The following is a 17481-nucleotide window of genomic DNA, read 5'->3' as shown; positions in this document are numbered from 1 at the left end:
TTCATCTTAAGTCATAAATCCTGGTTCAACTGATTCACCAAGTGGAATATCACTTTTTATCACTTGCTGTTTTGCTCATAAGCAGAACTAAGTTGGCCTATTTATGCCTTTTTTTTTTTTTTTTTTTTTTTTTTTTTTTAATCCACTGTATCCTGTCACCATTGAGCCAACAGGAAAATAATACTCAAGGCTAATTGCTCAGCTATAATCCCCACATTCTGCTCTTTGGAGCAAGGAGAGTAACTCCCTTTGGTTCATATAATTTTGGGAGTAAATTTACTGTTGAGATCCTGACAGTAACACGAAGCTATCATGATTTATCAGGACCTTCTGGGAACACTGAGATTAATATCTCTGTGCCTGCCAAAAACAGACATCAAACCAGCTGTATAAAGAGAACCAGATTTTTCTGCTCACAGGTACTCCATCAGTGTGTTACCTTTCAGCGCCGACAACAAAAGGTGTTACGTGTGATATATTTGTCTTGTTTATTGGGTGATTTGTGTTCCCATGATGATACACGCCATAGTACAAGAGACTGGTGATTCAGTTAGAGTGGTTTAGATCATCACTTCTTCCGATTAGTGGACTGCAGGGATTTGAATTGTGTCGATCATCTGTGAAATAAAGGAAGATGAAGTTAATTCCTTTCAATGTCGCTGCTGAAAACTAACACAGCTCAATACAGTTGCTCAAGTGTACAGTTGTGTCCTGAGCTCAATAAGCAATGTTGGTTTGTTCAAATTCAACCACAGGATGTGCACAAATGCAAGAGTTTTATGATGTTGATAAATCAACAAAATGGGATCATAAGGATCATTTATGCTGCAGTTTTCCCCCAGACTTCATCAAGTTTAACTTCATTCTCTACTTAGAGACGGTAATAGATACTTAAGTGGTGCTATAAAGACAAGTGCCATCGATTTTCTTTGATGTGTCCCAATTTCCTAATTTAGGATATCTCGGGGGGGGGGGGTGGCTTATTTTCAGTAGGCATGAAATTAAAGAGGAAGATTACATTTCTATGATCATCATTTACAATTTCAAAATAAGAAAGAAAAGGCCCTGAAGTAAGATTTGGACACCTTCCTCAGTCACCACTTAGTATGCCCCCCCCCGCCCATCATGACCCCTCGCCAAGTACCGCAGTATATCTGCTTGTGAAGCTTTTTATTTTCAGTTTAGAGTCTTTCATTTCTTGTCCTGCATTTTATTCAGTGCTGATCTGAGGTTTTATATGATGTGTGTGTTTGGGGGGGTGGGTGTTGAGGTTGGTATGCTGTTGTAAAATCCCTTCATGTTTTATCATCAGTGTCTTGTTTGCGTCCAAAATTTGCTTGTATTTCAATGACTTAATTTGTCCTTCTAAGAGTGAAATGTTCCCCGTGTTATTTGTTGCTACATGAGCTCGAAGCATAAACCCTGAGCTTAACAGTCAGAGAAGATTCTTTTTATGAAATTCAGCATTATAGTTTTCTCCAAACATTCATCCATCTATTTTCTATACCCTTTCTATCCAATTTGGGTTCACGGGGGGCGTTGGAGCCTATATCAGCTGCCATTGGGCAAGAGGCGGGCCACACCCTGGACGGGTCATCAGTTCATCACAGGCCCAGGGTTGCAGAAAAAGTTTTCTTCTAATCTACTGGTTCTTCCTGAATGCAAGATTTGTGCAGGTTTAGCTGCATAGTTAAACACTGCAACACCACTTAACAGTATGATCAGTCTCTTGAAGTCTAATTGCGGTTTGGATTTACCTCTCTGTGGTTAGTTTTTCTGAGCTAACAGACCTCCATTTGGTCTCCACCTTTCCTTTCATGTTAACTGTTGTTTTTTGATTATAACATGAGCAGAGAACACAGCTACCTGAAAATGCTGCCGTCATTTAGCCTTCTCAGTAATACCAAAAAAACCCTTCCTGTTACTGACAGTCGTACCTTCACGTTGATGATAGTTACTGGAATTGTCCTTGGTTGATGAGCTTGACACTTCTGTGTTTTCATCTGCAGAACTGTCTCGCTCTTTTGCTGAAATAAATAGACTTTTTAATTTAAAACCAAGCTTGCAGAACTTGGATCATAAAAAATATCGCTGACAGAAACATTTGTTTAGTTTCTAGCAGGAAAAACCATCAAACCCAAGAAACAGCAGGGAACATTGTTATTCACATAAAAACCATATGGTGTGACAGATGGAAACAACGCATCTCATATGATTACCTGAAATGTTTTTGTCTGTCTCTCTGTCACTGGAGAGCTCTGCGTCTGTGCTGATGTCACCAAAAATAAAACGTATCTTCTCGTCTGCATGCCGCTCACTGGAGGAGCCATGAACCGAGTTGTGGAGGATGTCAGCAGCAAAGCGGGCCCTCAGACACATTGGGGATGTTTCCTTAGCTTTCTCAGGGTCTGCGGGGCCCATCATGGCCCTCCACTCCTCCACCGCATTTTCTTTGGTCAGGACAAGTATCATACAGGGCCCCCTGAAACAGACAATAACAGGATGTTTACATATGGAAGAAAATCATATGCCATATATAAATAGACAAAATTAAAAGATAAAAGAAAAATATTCCCCTTTGCCTTGATCCATTCCAAATAGGGTTTGACCAAGAACGATGGCAGCATTTTTGGATGATGTTTTTCCACGCATCATTCTTTGCATGATAGAGCTTTAAAATTTGTTTTTGTGGACGCTACGGTGAACTGTGCTCACAGACAGTGACTTCTTGAAAAGTTTTCCACAAACCTATGCAGCGATTTCCGTGACAGAATCATGCCTGTTTTTTTATGCAGTGCTGACCGAGGGGCCGGAATATTACAGGTATCCAGTGATGATTGTTGTCTGCGTCCCTAGAATACAGAGATGTAGATGATAGAATACTCAAAGTCCTTGTAATTTTACGTTGAGGAGCCCCATTCTGATAATCCTCAGCAAGTTGTAGATGTAGTTTTAAACAGATTGCTGAATCTATGATCTTCATAAAATAGTCAAATTGAACACTTTAAACGTTTGATGTTTTCGATGTACTTTTGCCAATAAAATATTGGTTTATGGGATTTTTAGACTTTTTCTCTCTGCATGCTTGGGTTCATCCAGCATTTTTGCAGAAACAGCTGCCTGGTATAAAAGTGAACACTCAAGCTGAAAGCTGTTCCCTATGAAATTGACTCAAATTCAGGTATTAATTGTCAGCAGGTTATCACTACAGAAGATACCTTTGTTAATAGAAATAACACCCCTGTAGATTTTCATTTCTGATCGCCAAATTGAAATGAAATGAAAAAACAATTTATCAATCCCGAGGGGAAATGATCCTAATAATCCATCTTCTTACCTAGCAAGTTTTAATGAGGTGTACATCAACAGTGAACTGTTGGATGCCATTTTAGATGGTACTAAGCATAGTTCTGATCTGATTTTTTGTTGTTGTTGTTTTCTTGCCAAGAATTGGTCATAAAACTGAGTGAAATCATCCAGATGTGTCTAAACGATATAGATGATAAGAGCTTTTTAAATTCTCTAAATCCTGCTTTTTCCTGCTTAGGTTATCTCAATTCTCATTCTTCTCTTACCTTCTTTATAAGAGCAAACACTTGTCAATAATTTACAAGATGAAATGAGATAACGCTTTACCTTGTGGCTGAAAGTTTCAAATCCACACTCAGTTACAATCCTACTGATTGGAGGACAGGAGAGTGACTGTGAGCAACTAACTTATTTTGAAAACAAAACATTTAAGCTTTCTGGATTTTCTTTTTTGAATAACCAACGTGGTTATTGAGCAATATTTTCAGTGGGCTGTTGTCCACATGTATATAGCCTAATGTTAATGCACAGTTTCAGACTGACGCACCCATCTCTCCTCTTCACTCTGTCCAAGTGGTTGTGTAACAGCCAAGTGAAGGAGCTAATCGGAGTGGAAGAATCTAGAAGTATGACTGAACAGAGAATGAAACTGAGAGGGACTTCAATGCCACTGGCCTGAGGCTGCATGGTGTCTAAGCTTCAAACATTATAGTTTAAAGTGCAGATAAAACTTGCAGTGGAATCGGAACAGGTCTGTTGTCATCTTTTTGCCCTGCTCCTGTAGCTGTGTGTAGGGACAGACTAACCGACACATGAATTCCACCAGCTGGCTGAAGAAAGGCTTCTCTCTGTGCTCTTTGTAAAACTCCTCAGCCATCTCCAGTGAAAGCACCGTCTCTTTCAGCCCTGTTACAGAAAAACCTCTTCCACGGATCTCCTCCAAAATCGTCTCTGTTGAAGTCGAGAAAAAAAAATCATGAATACTGACAATCTCTAAAGACCAAAATAAATTAAAGTAAATAAATGTGAACATTTCTCTTTTGTTCTGACGGATCAGGAAGGACCTTTGTGTTCCTCCATTGCATCAGGTTTTATTACTGCCAGTGTGCGCTGTATAGGAAAGAAAAAGTTGATTTCTCGTTCTGCATCCTCAGGGCTTGCGCTACCATGAAGCTGGTTGATGGGCTCCTTCTCCACTGCAAACTGGGCCCGTAGACTGAATACGGGGGAAACAGAAGCTTGCATTATAAGTGTGATTACATGGTTGGGTACCAGTATAGTTTCTAGAACTTTATTTAGAAGAAATTTCTTTGGGGGGGGGGTCCCTCTCATTTTCTGAACTGGTGCTCACCCTGCCAGTTAGTAATTTTACTAAACTTTGAACATGTTACATTGCGAGTGGAGACAGACAACAATGAACAAAAAAGGTTTTGTCATGTCAACGGCGCCGCTGTTGGAAAAGAAACTTTTTGTCCGTTTGGAGAAAGATGCGAAAAAGTAAGACTTTTCTCTTTTTATCAAAATTTGACAATGTGAAACAGAGAGGTCAAACGAGGAGTTCCATTTAACAAGCTGTCACATAGATTAGCGGGGAAAAGTCCACTGCCTTTCAGCTGCTAATTCTACCACAGTGACCCTGAGCTCTCTTTTTAGCTGCTGAATGAAGATAACTCTTCACTCACCACTCAGGACTTTCCTCTTTGGCTTTATCAAAGTCAGCAGGACCAAGGATGTTCTTCCAGTGATGGACAGCCCCTGTTCTGGCAAGAGCCAAAGCTAGCACTGGCCCACTATAATTACAGACATGGGGAATAAAAGTCTGAAGCAGCACTACGATATCTAACTGAATAATTGAGCAGGTCAAAGTTACCTCATCATGCTTTGTAGCAGAGCAGGAAAGTAGTCCTCATCAACATGTTGGAAGTAAAACTGTCTGACCTGCTCCTCTGACAGCATCACCTCTCTTTTGAGGGCAACAGTGAAGCCTGACTTGTGAATCTGGGCCAAGATCTCTTCTGCAAAATGACAGATATCAGAAAAATGATTATAATTTACCTAGTCATTACTCTCTAAAGCTGCTATATTTGATAAAGTTTGCCCTGAAGAGTACAGAATGTCTCTAAAGGTGTCTCTGGGTTAAAAAGAAGTCTGCACCTGTTTCACTCAAGACCTCTCCAGAGAGAATCGAGACAAAGTCCCAATATGGGAAAAAGGACAGTGATTGTGTTTTTATCTGTGTTCGCACTCGTGTGCATTTGCGCTTGTGCATTTGGCTTGAGCCCCACCTCTGTTCTCCCTGGCAACGTCGGGCCGGATAAGAGCCAGTGTCCTCTCCACACGCTCTTCCTCCCCATCCTGCTCCGTTACTGATGCCCTCCTAAAGTTGGGGAAGAAGAAGGCAAGCTCCCTGCTGGCCTGGTTGCTGTCCTCGCTACCGTGCACTGCGTTGAACAGTGTCTCTGTGCCGTATTGTGCCCGCAAGCTGCAGGAAGCCGTTGGGGGAGGAAGAAGAGAGAACCAGATGGTTGCTCGGCTGGTGCTCAACCAAAGAGAAGCATAATGTTTGGGTGTGTCTGATCAAGCAGGCAAGAATGAGCTGTTCATTTCCTGTTCCAGCCTCTGAAGTGAGAATGTTTGCCACCGTTGTAATCAACAGTGCAGACATATTGCTTTTACTTTTTCTTTTTCTTTACAAAGACGCAGTAATGATCATTGAATCATTTCTCAGCTCTTTTACTACACGAATCTCAGGTATAATATCCAATAACTAACCTCTCTGGCTTTTCTCTCCTGGCTTCCTGTATATCAGCTGGGCCAATGAACTCACGCCAAGCTGGTATCACGCTGGCTGAGCCCTCTATATGAGAGAGTACCAGAACATGGGAGGGACCACTGGACATAAACTGCACTAAGTCCTCAAAGCAAGCCTGAAAACCAACATCACACACAGGAGAAAAGAGCACACACATAATGTACAATAATGCACTGAATAAGCAAAACTCAGTTTTACAGGAAAACAGCAGTAAATGTATCCGGATAACTCAATGAAACTTTTAGGATGACTTATAAAATATACAATTAATAATATCAAAAGTAATTAGCCATTCTCTATCTGCCCACCTTTTCTCATATGCTCTGTATTAATCTCAAACATTTTGGTCTCATCACAAACAGCACAACAAGCAAAAAAAAAAACTGCAGACAAAGCAACTCTATTTTAAGCCCTGTGTGAAAATGCAGATGGATGTCGAATGTATTGCAAAGAAAGTGAAATGATTTTTGCACTGCTTTTGGCCTGTTAACTCAGGATATCAGTGGCCCTGCTTACTCTCCCAAACATCGTCCATTTACCTGATCTCCGCAATTGTTTCTTCAGGACGATCATATGTATTATGACATATGTGAATCTTTCTCACCTATTCTGTGATATTTTCTGTTTTTAATTTCAGTCAAATATACCACACCTCTGCTGCTTTGTGTTGGTAGAAATCCTGAGCCTCAGCCTCAGTCAGTGTGCGCTCCTCATGCGCAAGGATCTCAAACCCAGCATCCTGAACCTAGCCGTAGGAGTAATGTCAACAGAATGAATGAATGTAAGTGGGAAGGCTTAATACAATCTTGTCTTTTCAGAATGAGAACAACTTAAGTCTCCATGTACCTTCATAATGATCTCATTTGCCTTGCCATGAGCAACAGCATCTGGTTTAATGATAGCAACTGTGTAGGATTTACTTGCGGGAACTGCAGGAGAAGAGAGGAGTTGGAGAAATAAAGTCCAAAGTGGTATACAGGATCACCGGTGAACAACATTGTAATTATAAGAACAGATCTGACCAAATGTAAATCAAAGATTGACAATATGTTATACTATATTGTTTCCACAGTACCAATTAAGCTTTCCTCATTTTTCTGCTCAGGTGGTTCCTCTTCTTTGTCCCCTTCATCCAACAAACCAACATCTTTTACCTGATATAAACAACAAAACCCCATGAAATATAATGTTACCCAAACACGACTGTATCTCAACAACAAAGTGTAAATACTGGAGTTTGTTTTTCCTGTTTTTCTAATTCTAAAAAAAAAATCATTTTAGATTTCATGAAACTTAATAGAGACACTCATCTGTAAAGGAAACACGTAATAGATTCTGAGGCAGATCTGGAACAATTACTTTGAAACTGCATTACTCTTAAAAGTGCCCTTTTTCAGGCAGTGCACAAAAGAATGACACAAAACTGTGACACCGTGGCATCTACATGCTTTTTTTGTTGTCCAATCACCAGTCCGATCCAATCATAATTTGTCACATTAAATAAGTACAAGGAATAAAAAGTGAACCTTTATTACACTGTAGCCAGATAATTCTTTTTTTTGCATTAAATGCGACTTAAACAAGCAAATAATACATCAGAAAGATTCAAAACAAAACACAAAGACCTGAACAGCTGAATGTCAAAGTAGTTGCTTTAATTGCTTTCTGTTGATCAAAAGAATTGATTAATTCACTATTAGGAGTTTATTTTCAGAGAAAATGTTTACATGAGGAAAAGCACATTACTGTAAAAATAATGATGAATGATTTGCAGGTAAAAATACTTGAAGCAAAATCATTGTTAATGTTATTTGTAACAACTGTGACAAGTCAAGTTATTATTCCAGCGGCATTATGTGAAATCATATATTTATGCATCTCTCTGCTTACCACTTTGCGTTCACCCCCTTGCTCCAGAACCAGCTTCTCCTTGGCCAGCTCCTCCACAATTATCCTTTGGAGCATAGGAGCATTGGCCCCTCGCAGGACAGCCACCAGCTCCCCACCCTGCTCATTCAACACAAGCTTGGTCATGTTTTCAATTTTCAATTAAAATCTAAAAAAAGCCGTGAGACCCAGATTAACCACAAAGGCCAATGGAGACAATCCATAAAGACATGGAAAACCCCAATGAGTGAGGAAGAAGCTTAGGAATGAGTTTAAATCTTAATAAAAGAAAATGCTAATAGATTTGGAAACATCAACACATGAGTTGTAATGAAACTCAGTGCTGTGTTTTCTGACCCACAAAATTAGCTCCAATGAGCAACAGAGTCAGAATGAAAGGAGAAATATACAATACAAATAAACATAAATATGAAAATAGCTGCAACTCTTTTGTCTACATCCCATCATTTTTGTGGATTTGTACCAGCCAGAAACTAATTACTTAAATACTTCAAAGTAGTAGACATGGATTATTACAATAACATTACTTTACATATCACCGGTTGTATCACGAAGCAAGAAGTTGTATGCAAACTCTAAGACTCGACAGCTCATATTGAACTGTGAACACACACATTTAAAGTCCAAACATGCATAAACATACATGAAATACACACATAGACTTACCCCATAGAAAAGGAAGGTGGGTTCACATTTACCACGATACCTCTCCAAGGTATCAATGCTGTCTACCTCAGCCTACACACACACACACACACACACGTCAGTTAAAAGCTGCTCCTACGCAAATTTTGGCTCATTTTGATAATCTGCACATTTTCAACTAAGTCAGGGCTTACTGTGGCAAAATGTAGGAGGTCATCACCCAGTTCATTTTTTATTTTTCGTAGAAGACTAACCACAGCTCGACAGGGGCCACACCACTGCTGGTACACATCTACAACTGCAAGAACCGTGACAGTGTGTGCGTTTGTGTGCATGAGCGAGAAGTAGAAAGACAGATCAGATAAGATGGCTGGTAGACGAGTGCAAGAATAGCGTCTGCTGTTATTCCAATGAACACAGTGGGGCAGTAGAATACAACAAATAACAGCAATCACAACGTTGTAGGTCATCTACTACTTCTTAAGTATGTATGAGTGAGTAGCCGATTGTTACAACAACAATGATGCTTCACTTGCAATATTAACTTTCATCATTACAAAGAGAAAAAATAATTCCTTCTGAAGCTTACCTGTTAAACCTTTAGTGGTGAGCATCTCCTCCCATTGTTCTTGGTTTGTAACAGATGCCTAAACAAGAAGAAAAAAAAAATCCTATCATGAGGTCGAGCGGTACAAAAGTATCGATACAGCAAAGGAAAGTTGTCAATATCACAGAAACCATGGAGCGTCCATCAAACCTGTAGGCTCGCCTCTTTCTTTTTCCCTGCCATTTTATATATAGATCAAATCAAACTTAGATCCTATGACTTTTTAAGAAAAAAGAAAAAGGCCTATCGAGTGGCTAGTGATTTACTAAACTTGCTGACTTTGTTTAATTAAGCTAGCTAAAATGCTAATGATCCTCACACAGTGCTCGTGCTTGTTTGGTCCCTTAGTTGCTAAGCAACACCTTCATCCGCCTTCCGGAGGCAGTAACAAAATCGTGGTCCTACGTTGCCGTACAACGTGGCCTACAATTTGTTGGCCTAAGTTTTCATAGTTAATTAATGCCATGGCCGGTCATATTCTCTTCCTGTTAGGTTAATGGCGCATTTGCAGTACAGAGCAGTTCAGAGCGGGAGCTCACAACTCTTTTCTGCACTTTTCCGAACCCTGTTTTTACACATACAAAAACCTCTATATGTCCGCCAGGGGTCACTGTTGTCAAACCCTTTTTTTACTACAAAACATTGCCTTTGCTTATCTACTTGTATTCAGTATTATGATTTGGGCTCTGATAAAAAAAACAATTATGTTAAAAAACAAACAAACAAAAAATAGTACTCTGATAACTTCCCTGTGGTTGATATGTAGTCTTTACTATGTGTCTGAAAGTGTTTCCACACAAGAACAAAGAGTGGGGAAGGGGAAAATGGTCATGGCTGTAAAACACAAGTGAATCACAAAATGAATCTGAAAGAAAGCACCAGGAGATCTAGATAAACATTGCTAGTTACAGGAGGAAAACTTATTGACAGCAGCCATGTAATGTGGGCAGATGGCATATAAATGAGAAAGCTCATAAGTTTTACACTTAAAAAACAACCCCATGCCAACCCTCCTGTTAGTTCGGTCTATTTATGTGTACTGTAATTTACACTTTTTAAAAAAGTTGTAAAAAAACGTTGCACTACATATATCCTTGGATAAATATGTTCTCACTGCCGTGGGTGTGATACAGATGCACATATGTCTGTGTATATGTGTCTACAGAGACTACACACCTATCATCAAGGGCTAAAAAGCCCATTGAGCTTTTTATTCATCTGATTTTTTTGTTTCATGTCAAATGGTGAGTGTTGCATGAAAGCATGTAAAATCATCTTTTCCAATTGAGCCATTTAATTCCTATACAATCACACAAAACAATATGTTTCAAGCTCCAGTTTTTAATGAACTAATGTGACATTGTCCTGGATGTAAATACTTGTACTTGTAAATTCTTGTAATGCAGAGAGTATTCTTGCCCTGAACTTATTTTGATTGTTGCCTTGTCAGTTCCCATGAGTTAACAGAGTAGTGTGCCGACTGCAGATGGCATGACTGCATACCGATTTGCTGATTTATTTATTTCCAGACTTTCTGGATCTACTGTGCTAAACCATTTAAAGTTTAGGTTGTGGATATATTGAGCTATTAACGAACAAATATGCTGCCAATGAAGATATTCAGCTTCAACCCCATAATTGATCAAATAGTCCTGACAAGATTATAGAGTTTTTTTTCTAGAAGGCTGGTTTGATGGCTAAACAAATTAAAGATGAAAGTGAAATAGTGTGCTTCTTGAGAGCCTTTTCAAGCACAGATTTATCTTGTAATGACCACTTTACAGGTGCACCATGAAAATGAAATTACAATGAGCTTAGAAACATCGGCCCTTAAACATTAGAAATATTGCTGATATTTACGGAGCTGATGTGTGACCTGATGTGCCATCCAATATTTGCTGAGACAGAGCTCAGACTGATGCCCCACATTTAATGTATAAATGTATGTGAGAAATGTCTGAAGCAAAAGATTAAAAAAAAAAAGAAAAAATAGGACGAAATTTAGAAATAAAATGGGGAAATTTCCATTTACTGACGCCCTGATGCCTTAGAAGTGGTCCTTCAAGTGTAACATTTAATTTGAAAGTGAAATACATCCTCCAAAGAAATCAGACCACTTGCATGCCCCTCTTACATGAATTTCAATGACATGTTGCACTTAAACAGTTCAGCTCCACAGCTTCTGCACTCACAAAGTAGGCCCTGAAAAGCAACTGTCAAAACTGGAGTCATTTTGTAAAAAAGCAAATCACAGTCAGCTGTAACCATAAGTGGGATATAGAATTGAAAATGAGACAGTGTAAAATAAATGTAGTTTTTTTTATGTTATCCCTCCTGTGCAGTTTGATTTGCTCCCACTCGGCTGCATGTGCTGCATGGCATGTTTGTATCTGTAGCCCTGTGTCTTTCTCTGAGTCCATTATGCGTCCAGATGGGAACAACAATCGCCTCCCTCCATCACAGCAGCTGTGACAAGGTCCTGACAAAGCCCCTTGCCCGTATAAACAAGATTTACTCATGTGCAGTCCTGTGTTTTTGTGTTACATTTCAACAGTGAGATGCAGGGAAGTGACTGTTTTTGGCATATCAAACCAATGGCAAACTCTGATTTAACGCTTTTCATTTTATCATTAATGACTCCTGTTGCCCCCCTGCAGTTTATGACAGATGTGTAAACTGGAGCGGAATTATTTCGTGCCAGCTATGACAGAATAGTGTTGAAAGGTACTTGGACAGTATGTAACTGTCTCTTTCAACACTATTACGCTGAACTCAATATGGAGTGTGTCAGTAAGAGAAATGAATGTACGCGCTTCAAGTTAATATGCTTTAGGCTTTACACAGGTAGTGACTAACCATGTTCTGAGTCTGTACCTTCCTGTTGCAGAAAGTCCTCAAAATCTGGCAGCATCATCAATTAGTTTCAAAATGTTGTCAGACTTGTTTATATCTGTCATGTAGCTAATGAATAACTTCTGCATATTTGTCCGCTTAGATTAGGCATTCTTTTTTATCTTGGCCTCAAAACATTGTGCCTCATACACATCAAACAAACTACCTTAAATCCAGCAGTGGCTCTCGTCTGAATTCAGAAAAACTCTTTTTATGCGTTACTGATGCATGATGTAAGAGTGACTGCCACAGGCCATTTGTATAACAGACTTTGAAGGTCTTTCCTTGAATTTCGCTACCATACCGATGATAGAAGCTTCCATTTACTGTACAAGCCATTTCCCAGTCTCTCACTGGACCCTAAGTCCCAATATGGTCTTAGGAACGGAAAAAAAACAAAAAAACATATATCATCTCCCCTTGTGAGCGGTCGTTAATCTCTTCTAGGTGATGAGAGACAGTAAATCTGGAGTCTCCATGACACTGAAGATTAATCTCCATCAGTAAATCTTGAGCACAGAAGTCTATGTTTATGCCTCATTAAAGAAGAACTCCATTTGTTATGTTTATTTTTGAGAAAAGTCTTCCTCCTACCGCCTGAAAGCCTCGGCCCACAGGTCTTCAGTCTAATTATTCAGAAAATGTATGAAATCCCAGTCGGTCTTTAGTGTTTTGCTGTTATGTGAGAAAAACAAATATCTTCATTTCTTCTTTATCATTTTATGTTTGCTGCAGGACTGCAACAAACAACTATTCCAATAACTGTGCAATCTGTGTATATAGTTATTCATGAATAATTCGAACTAAAGGCAGCAGCAGGTTGTTTTTTTAACAGCAGCTACAACATGAAAAGCACAAGTTAAAATAACTCATACATACTTTCGAAGTCCTTCTCCCATACCCAAGTGTCCACATGTTGTAGAACACATTATGATTCATTCGATCATCCACCTTTGTCCACTGCTCCATGGTTCAGTCGTGGTGCTCATATACCCATTATCTGCACTTTCAGCAGTGGAAAAAGGTCAGCATCAGCCCCTTTCCTGGCCTGTTGCTGTGATGCATCTTTCTATAGTCAGCATTATGCTTTTCAGTTGTTCAAAACATTTGTATGTAAGATCAGACCGTACAGCCCAGTTTCACAAGATAACATGGAATAGGTACATTTGTCCACATGTCCAAAATGTAGTAGTGTCACAATAAGAATGCTGGAATTGTGAGATGGGAGGCATCTGGACAACATGATGGAAAACTGTCACCTTGCATTTGTCAATATTTGACCAAAAGCATGTGTTATTTATCCCAAATACCTAATCCTACCTCCTAACAAGCATTTTTGAATGGACAGTTTTTTGATATTGTAAGACAAGTTATAGCCGTGTTACAATTTGCAATAGAAAAGCTTTTATGTAACATTTTTGAAATCTTGAAACTGTTTTAGCATGCTTCACAGTTTCATATAATGCAAATATAGATTTGCAAGAATTTTGTAAAATGAGTCATTTTACATTTATTTTCAGTATTTACTGTGAAACTGCAAATTTTTGAGATGCAAACCAAATCAGTTATTACACAACTATTGGCGTGAGACATTCATGTGTAAAATAGTAGTGTGTAATGCCTACATTTAGCTCCAGTCAATAACTGATAATAAAAATTGCCCTATTTGTATGTGTTTGTACATAATGACACTGTGACAAATAAGATGAGCTTAAAGAGAAAATGTTCGTAATTCTAAAACAAAACACCTCTCGCTATTACTTTCATGCACAAATTGTGGCTCATGAGCTAAATTGTGTGACTAATAGATGGATATCCATGCCACAGCAGAGGCTGGGAGTTTTTAAAAGCAGAAAAGTCCTGTGCCCTCTGTATGCTGGTTGCATTCTTATCAGCTCCTCCAGCTCTAAAAGTTTCCCGTAAGCAATACGGCAATTGAATACAGAATAGCTTCATTTTTTCTGGCATCCAGTCAAGGCGTATAATATCAAGTACTGTTGAATTGAAAGAATTAGAAACACCATTTCATCTCACTGTGTCACCAGGCTGTGTTTGGAGTGGCAGTTATGCTTCGAAGCAGTGCTGTGCTGAGTATAATGACTGCCAGACACACTTTCAGACTTTAGTCAATATTTACTTCAGCCAACCCTCTCCATTTTTTCTGCCCTATAGCAACCAAGACCATGTGTCTTGATATGAATATGAGCTGAGAGATGTTTTTCTCTCTTTTTGCTGCATTAATAGAGATTTTATACCAACTGAATAGGAATTATTGTGAGCCATGGGAGGCTGTGTAGCAAGTCAGTCTCATATACTAACAGACAGTGTTGGTGATTAACTGTCAGTCTGTTAACGCAGGAGGGAGCTTCCCTCCTTTTTGTTCCGACAGGCGCCTGTAACGGTGACAGAGGAAGCCAGTATGGAGGAAGTCATCTGCATCTAAATAAAGACCGCCAATGGCTTTGTCAGAGTCCATTAAGCAAATTGCCATATTTGATGAATGCATCCACCATTTCCTTTTGTCTTACCCGTTCATACAAATCTGCCTCAAGCGAAAATGTTTTTTGTTTCCTTTTTCTGTACAGGGTCGCGACACAGCGAGACTTGAGAGAAAAAGCACACTATCATTTAGATGCAAATAACGATTGATTTGAGCATTGCATGACGCATGAAATGAGTTGCCTCATCATTCAAAGGTATATGCACCTGCTTGGAAAGTCATAATCACCTTTGCACGGGTGCCAAGTGAGACCGTAATTGTTTGTGTGAGTTTAAATATTTATCGTTATTGTTCATTTGTACAAGCAGGGAAGTTAAAGCTGATTGAGCCCATCATTGTAGCTTAATTTGTGATCTTTCTCTTCACAATTAAGCTGCCAGATTGTTGCTCTGACTGCAGCATCATTAGAGGCAGGTCTCTGTTATCTGTCAAAGCTGCGACAGCTCCAGGTTAATAGCTGCAGTCTACTTATTCAGCTCTGCTGCTTCCAGAAAGCCTCATTTTCGAGATCTGCAGCTCACTCGCTCAATTTCTTCAGCACAATGCGTTTAGGTTGAAGGAAAAGCAGAAATGAGTCTTTTACATCTATAAGGGCTTTACAAAGGTCAGATTTTGACATATATGTTTCAAAGAAATGTCCTTTTATACTGATCAATTATATTGAAAATAGTGTGACAAAATGATAACAGCAAGAGGAACAGAGTTGAAGTGATAGGTTGATTAGCTGGTAATCAACAGTAGATGGTACGGCTGGTCAACTGAATTGCAGTTTTTAGATTTATATATATAGTGGTATCACAACACAAAAGATAGTAGAGGACACTTTACATAGTAATGTAAAGGCCCCTCTGCATTGTAGAAAATAACCCAAAGCTTCTCTTTGATGAACAGTTTAAGATAGAGGGAAGAAACTACTGGCTGAACGAGACTCAATTTGGTTGTCTTATTTCTTGAGTGGTCTGGATGAAGTTGCATGAAGAGAGAAAACAAACAATAAACTGGGCAGAATTGTCATGCAGCTTCAGAGGCTAATATACCTACAGAATGACAGACTGAGAACATACAGAAAGAAAACGCAGAAACTGACTGTGACCAGCACTAACTATGAGCTTTGTTCAAAAGGAAAGTTTTAAGCCAAATGTTATTAGTAGAGAGGGTGTCTGCCTCCCAAAACCAAACAGGATGCTGTTTCCGAGGTAGAGGAGCCTGGTGTGTCACATTGCTCTAAACCACAACTTAGCCTGCTCTCTCAGACTGGAGTGCCTCACTGGGATTACACGGTCCTATTTGGTCTTCATTATATGATGGAGGTTGGTCAGTAAGGGCTTTATAGGTGAGGGGAAAGAGTTTTAGTTCTAATTTGTTTTTTACATGGAGCTAACAAAAAGTCGCTCGATTTTAAGAAATGTATCTTTGTCTGTTTTCACACCCTGCCTGCATTATTCTCCAAAGAGTTGTATCCTTACCAGCAGGGACATCCAGATATATGAACTTTTTTGGCTGCTTTACTCTGTGATAAGATGTTCCCAACTTTATTTCAGAATTGACAGAAGTCCATCATGAACACTTATATGAGTTGTAGGACATGTGCTGGTCAGAAAAATGCAGTTAAACTTTTAGTGGTGTCTATCATAAAAATGTAGGAACTAGACATTTGTTTATGTGCTGATATTTTTCTTTCTATTTTGTTTATTGGTTTATTTTGACCAAAATCACTTAGAACTGAGATGCTGTGGACTTGTTTTGGACAGCCAACACATACAGTTAAACGCAGAAGTGAGCCATAGCTGTGGTATTATATTATATGTTTTTAAATTTCTATTATTCCATCCATTTTCTCTACCAGCTTATCCAATTCTCCCAGCTGTCACTCTGCGAGAGGCAGGGTACACCCTGGACAGGTTGCCAGTTCATCACAGGGTTTATCAATATCCAACATGCTGATATTTAATTTCATGAACATATTGGCTGATACTGATGATTGTGCTGATCATGCATAATGCATCTTTTGTCTGGTGCTTTACAGACCAACAGCAACTAATCAATAAAAAAACTTTTAGGTGCAGCTCAACAGAAGTTTGAAAAAGTAAATAACAGAAGTGTGTAGTTTGTAAAATATACTGCAGAAAGAAAAGGGACAGATAGAGGCCAAAAACAATCCCTTAAGACTTGTGGTAGAAATTAAAGCTATGACACCACATTTATCTAAGTAAGAAACAAGAACACAGTGAACTGTGAATCCAAATGAGCTGGAGGCCACAGATTAACCTTTGCTCATCTCACCTCCAAAGCTGTCATCAACAACCCCTGCACAAACACAAAAACGCTATCATGGCCCTCGGGAGATTGACTGACCTGCTATCTTCGATGTGGCCTCAGTGCTGATAACTCAAAGTGATACCTGTCCTACTGGAAGAACAAAAGGCCTTGGGCAGCATAGGTTTAAGGGAAGTCGAAAAAAGAAGTCAAAGCAGACGTATTTAGTAGATTATGACTTATCTGCAGAACACCATATAATTGGTTTTGTGTGATCATTGTAACGTCAGATAGGTGCTAATTGAAATGCCAGTTTATGAGCAAACAGACAGTCTTCAGAGGATTGGATTGTGGTTTAAAGGTCTTGTTTCGAATAGTCTCCCAAATGATTATAGATAATAGACTGTTTCTAAGGCAGCTCAGTCTTTTGAATGTAATTCCCCCGCCAGCTTTCTGCTGCGTTCAGTCTTCTTAGCCTCTAAGTTATATGAGAAAAGAACTCATGTAGTTTGATTCTGAAGCTAACATTTGATTCCAACTGTCACACACTTC

General features: G+C 39.2%; 1 protein-coding gene across 1 annotated transcript; it reads right to left on the bottom strand.

Moving 5' to 3' along the window:
- Window positions 1–451: 451 nt before the first annotated feature.
- nme9 (NME/NM23 family member 9) lies at window positions 452–9317 on the bottom strand. The gene is made up of 16 exons (XM_075479791.1): window positions 9264–9317; window positions 8869–8972; window positions 8696–8767; window positions 8012–8128; window positions 7197–7275; window positions 6968–7050; window positions 6774–6866; window positions 6082–6236; window positions 5595–5791; window positions 5180–5324; window positions 4992–5099; window positions 4374–4525; window positions 4116–4260; window positions 2220–2482; window positions 1938–2027; window positions 452–617 (listed from the first exon to the last, which is right to left on the bottom strand). The coding sequence occupies exons 1-16, from the start codon at window positions 9286–9288 to the stop codon at window positions 547–549; spliced, it is 1899 nt and encodes a 632-aa protein (XP_075335906.1). The 5' UTR covers window positions 9289–9317; the 3' UTR covers window positions 452–546.
- Between the last annotated feature and the right edge of the window lie 8164 nt (window positions 9318–17481).

The sequence above is a fragment of the Odontesthes bonariensis genome, chromosome 12 (assembly GCF_027942865.1).
Source record: "Odontesthes bonariensis isolate fOdoBon6 chromosome 12, fOdoBon6.hap1, whole genome shotgun sequence".
In the NCBI taxonomy this organism is placed as follows: Eukaryota; Metazoa; Chordata; class Actinopteri; order Atheriniformes; family Atherinopsidae; genus Odontesthes; species Odontesthes bonariensis.
The sequence above is the reverse complement of the archived record's forward strand: the minus strand, read 5'-3'. Positions and strand labels throughout refer to the sequence as shown.

Excerpts from the sequence above, each read along its gene's own strand:
- nme9 (XM_075479791.1), bottom strand. The coding sequence starts at position 9,288 with ATGCTCACCACTAAAGGTTTAACAG. Across the intron at positions 6,867-6,967 it reads CAAATGAGATCATTATGAAG|GTTCAGGATGCTGGGTTTGA; the intron begins GTACATGGAGAC and ends TCCTACGGCTAG. Across the intron at positions 618-1,937 it reads TAACTATCATCAACGTGAAG|ATGATCGACACAATTCAAAT; the intron begins GTACGACTGTCA and ends TTTATTTCACAG.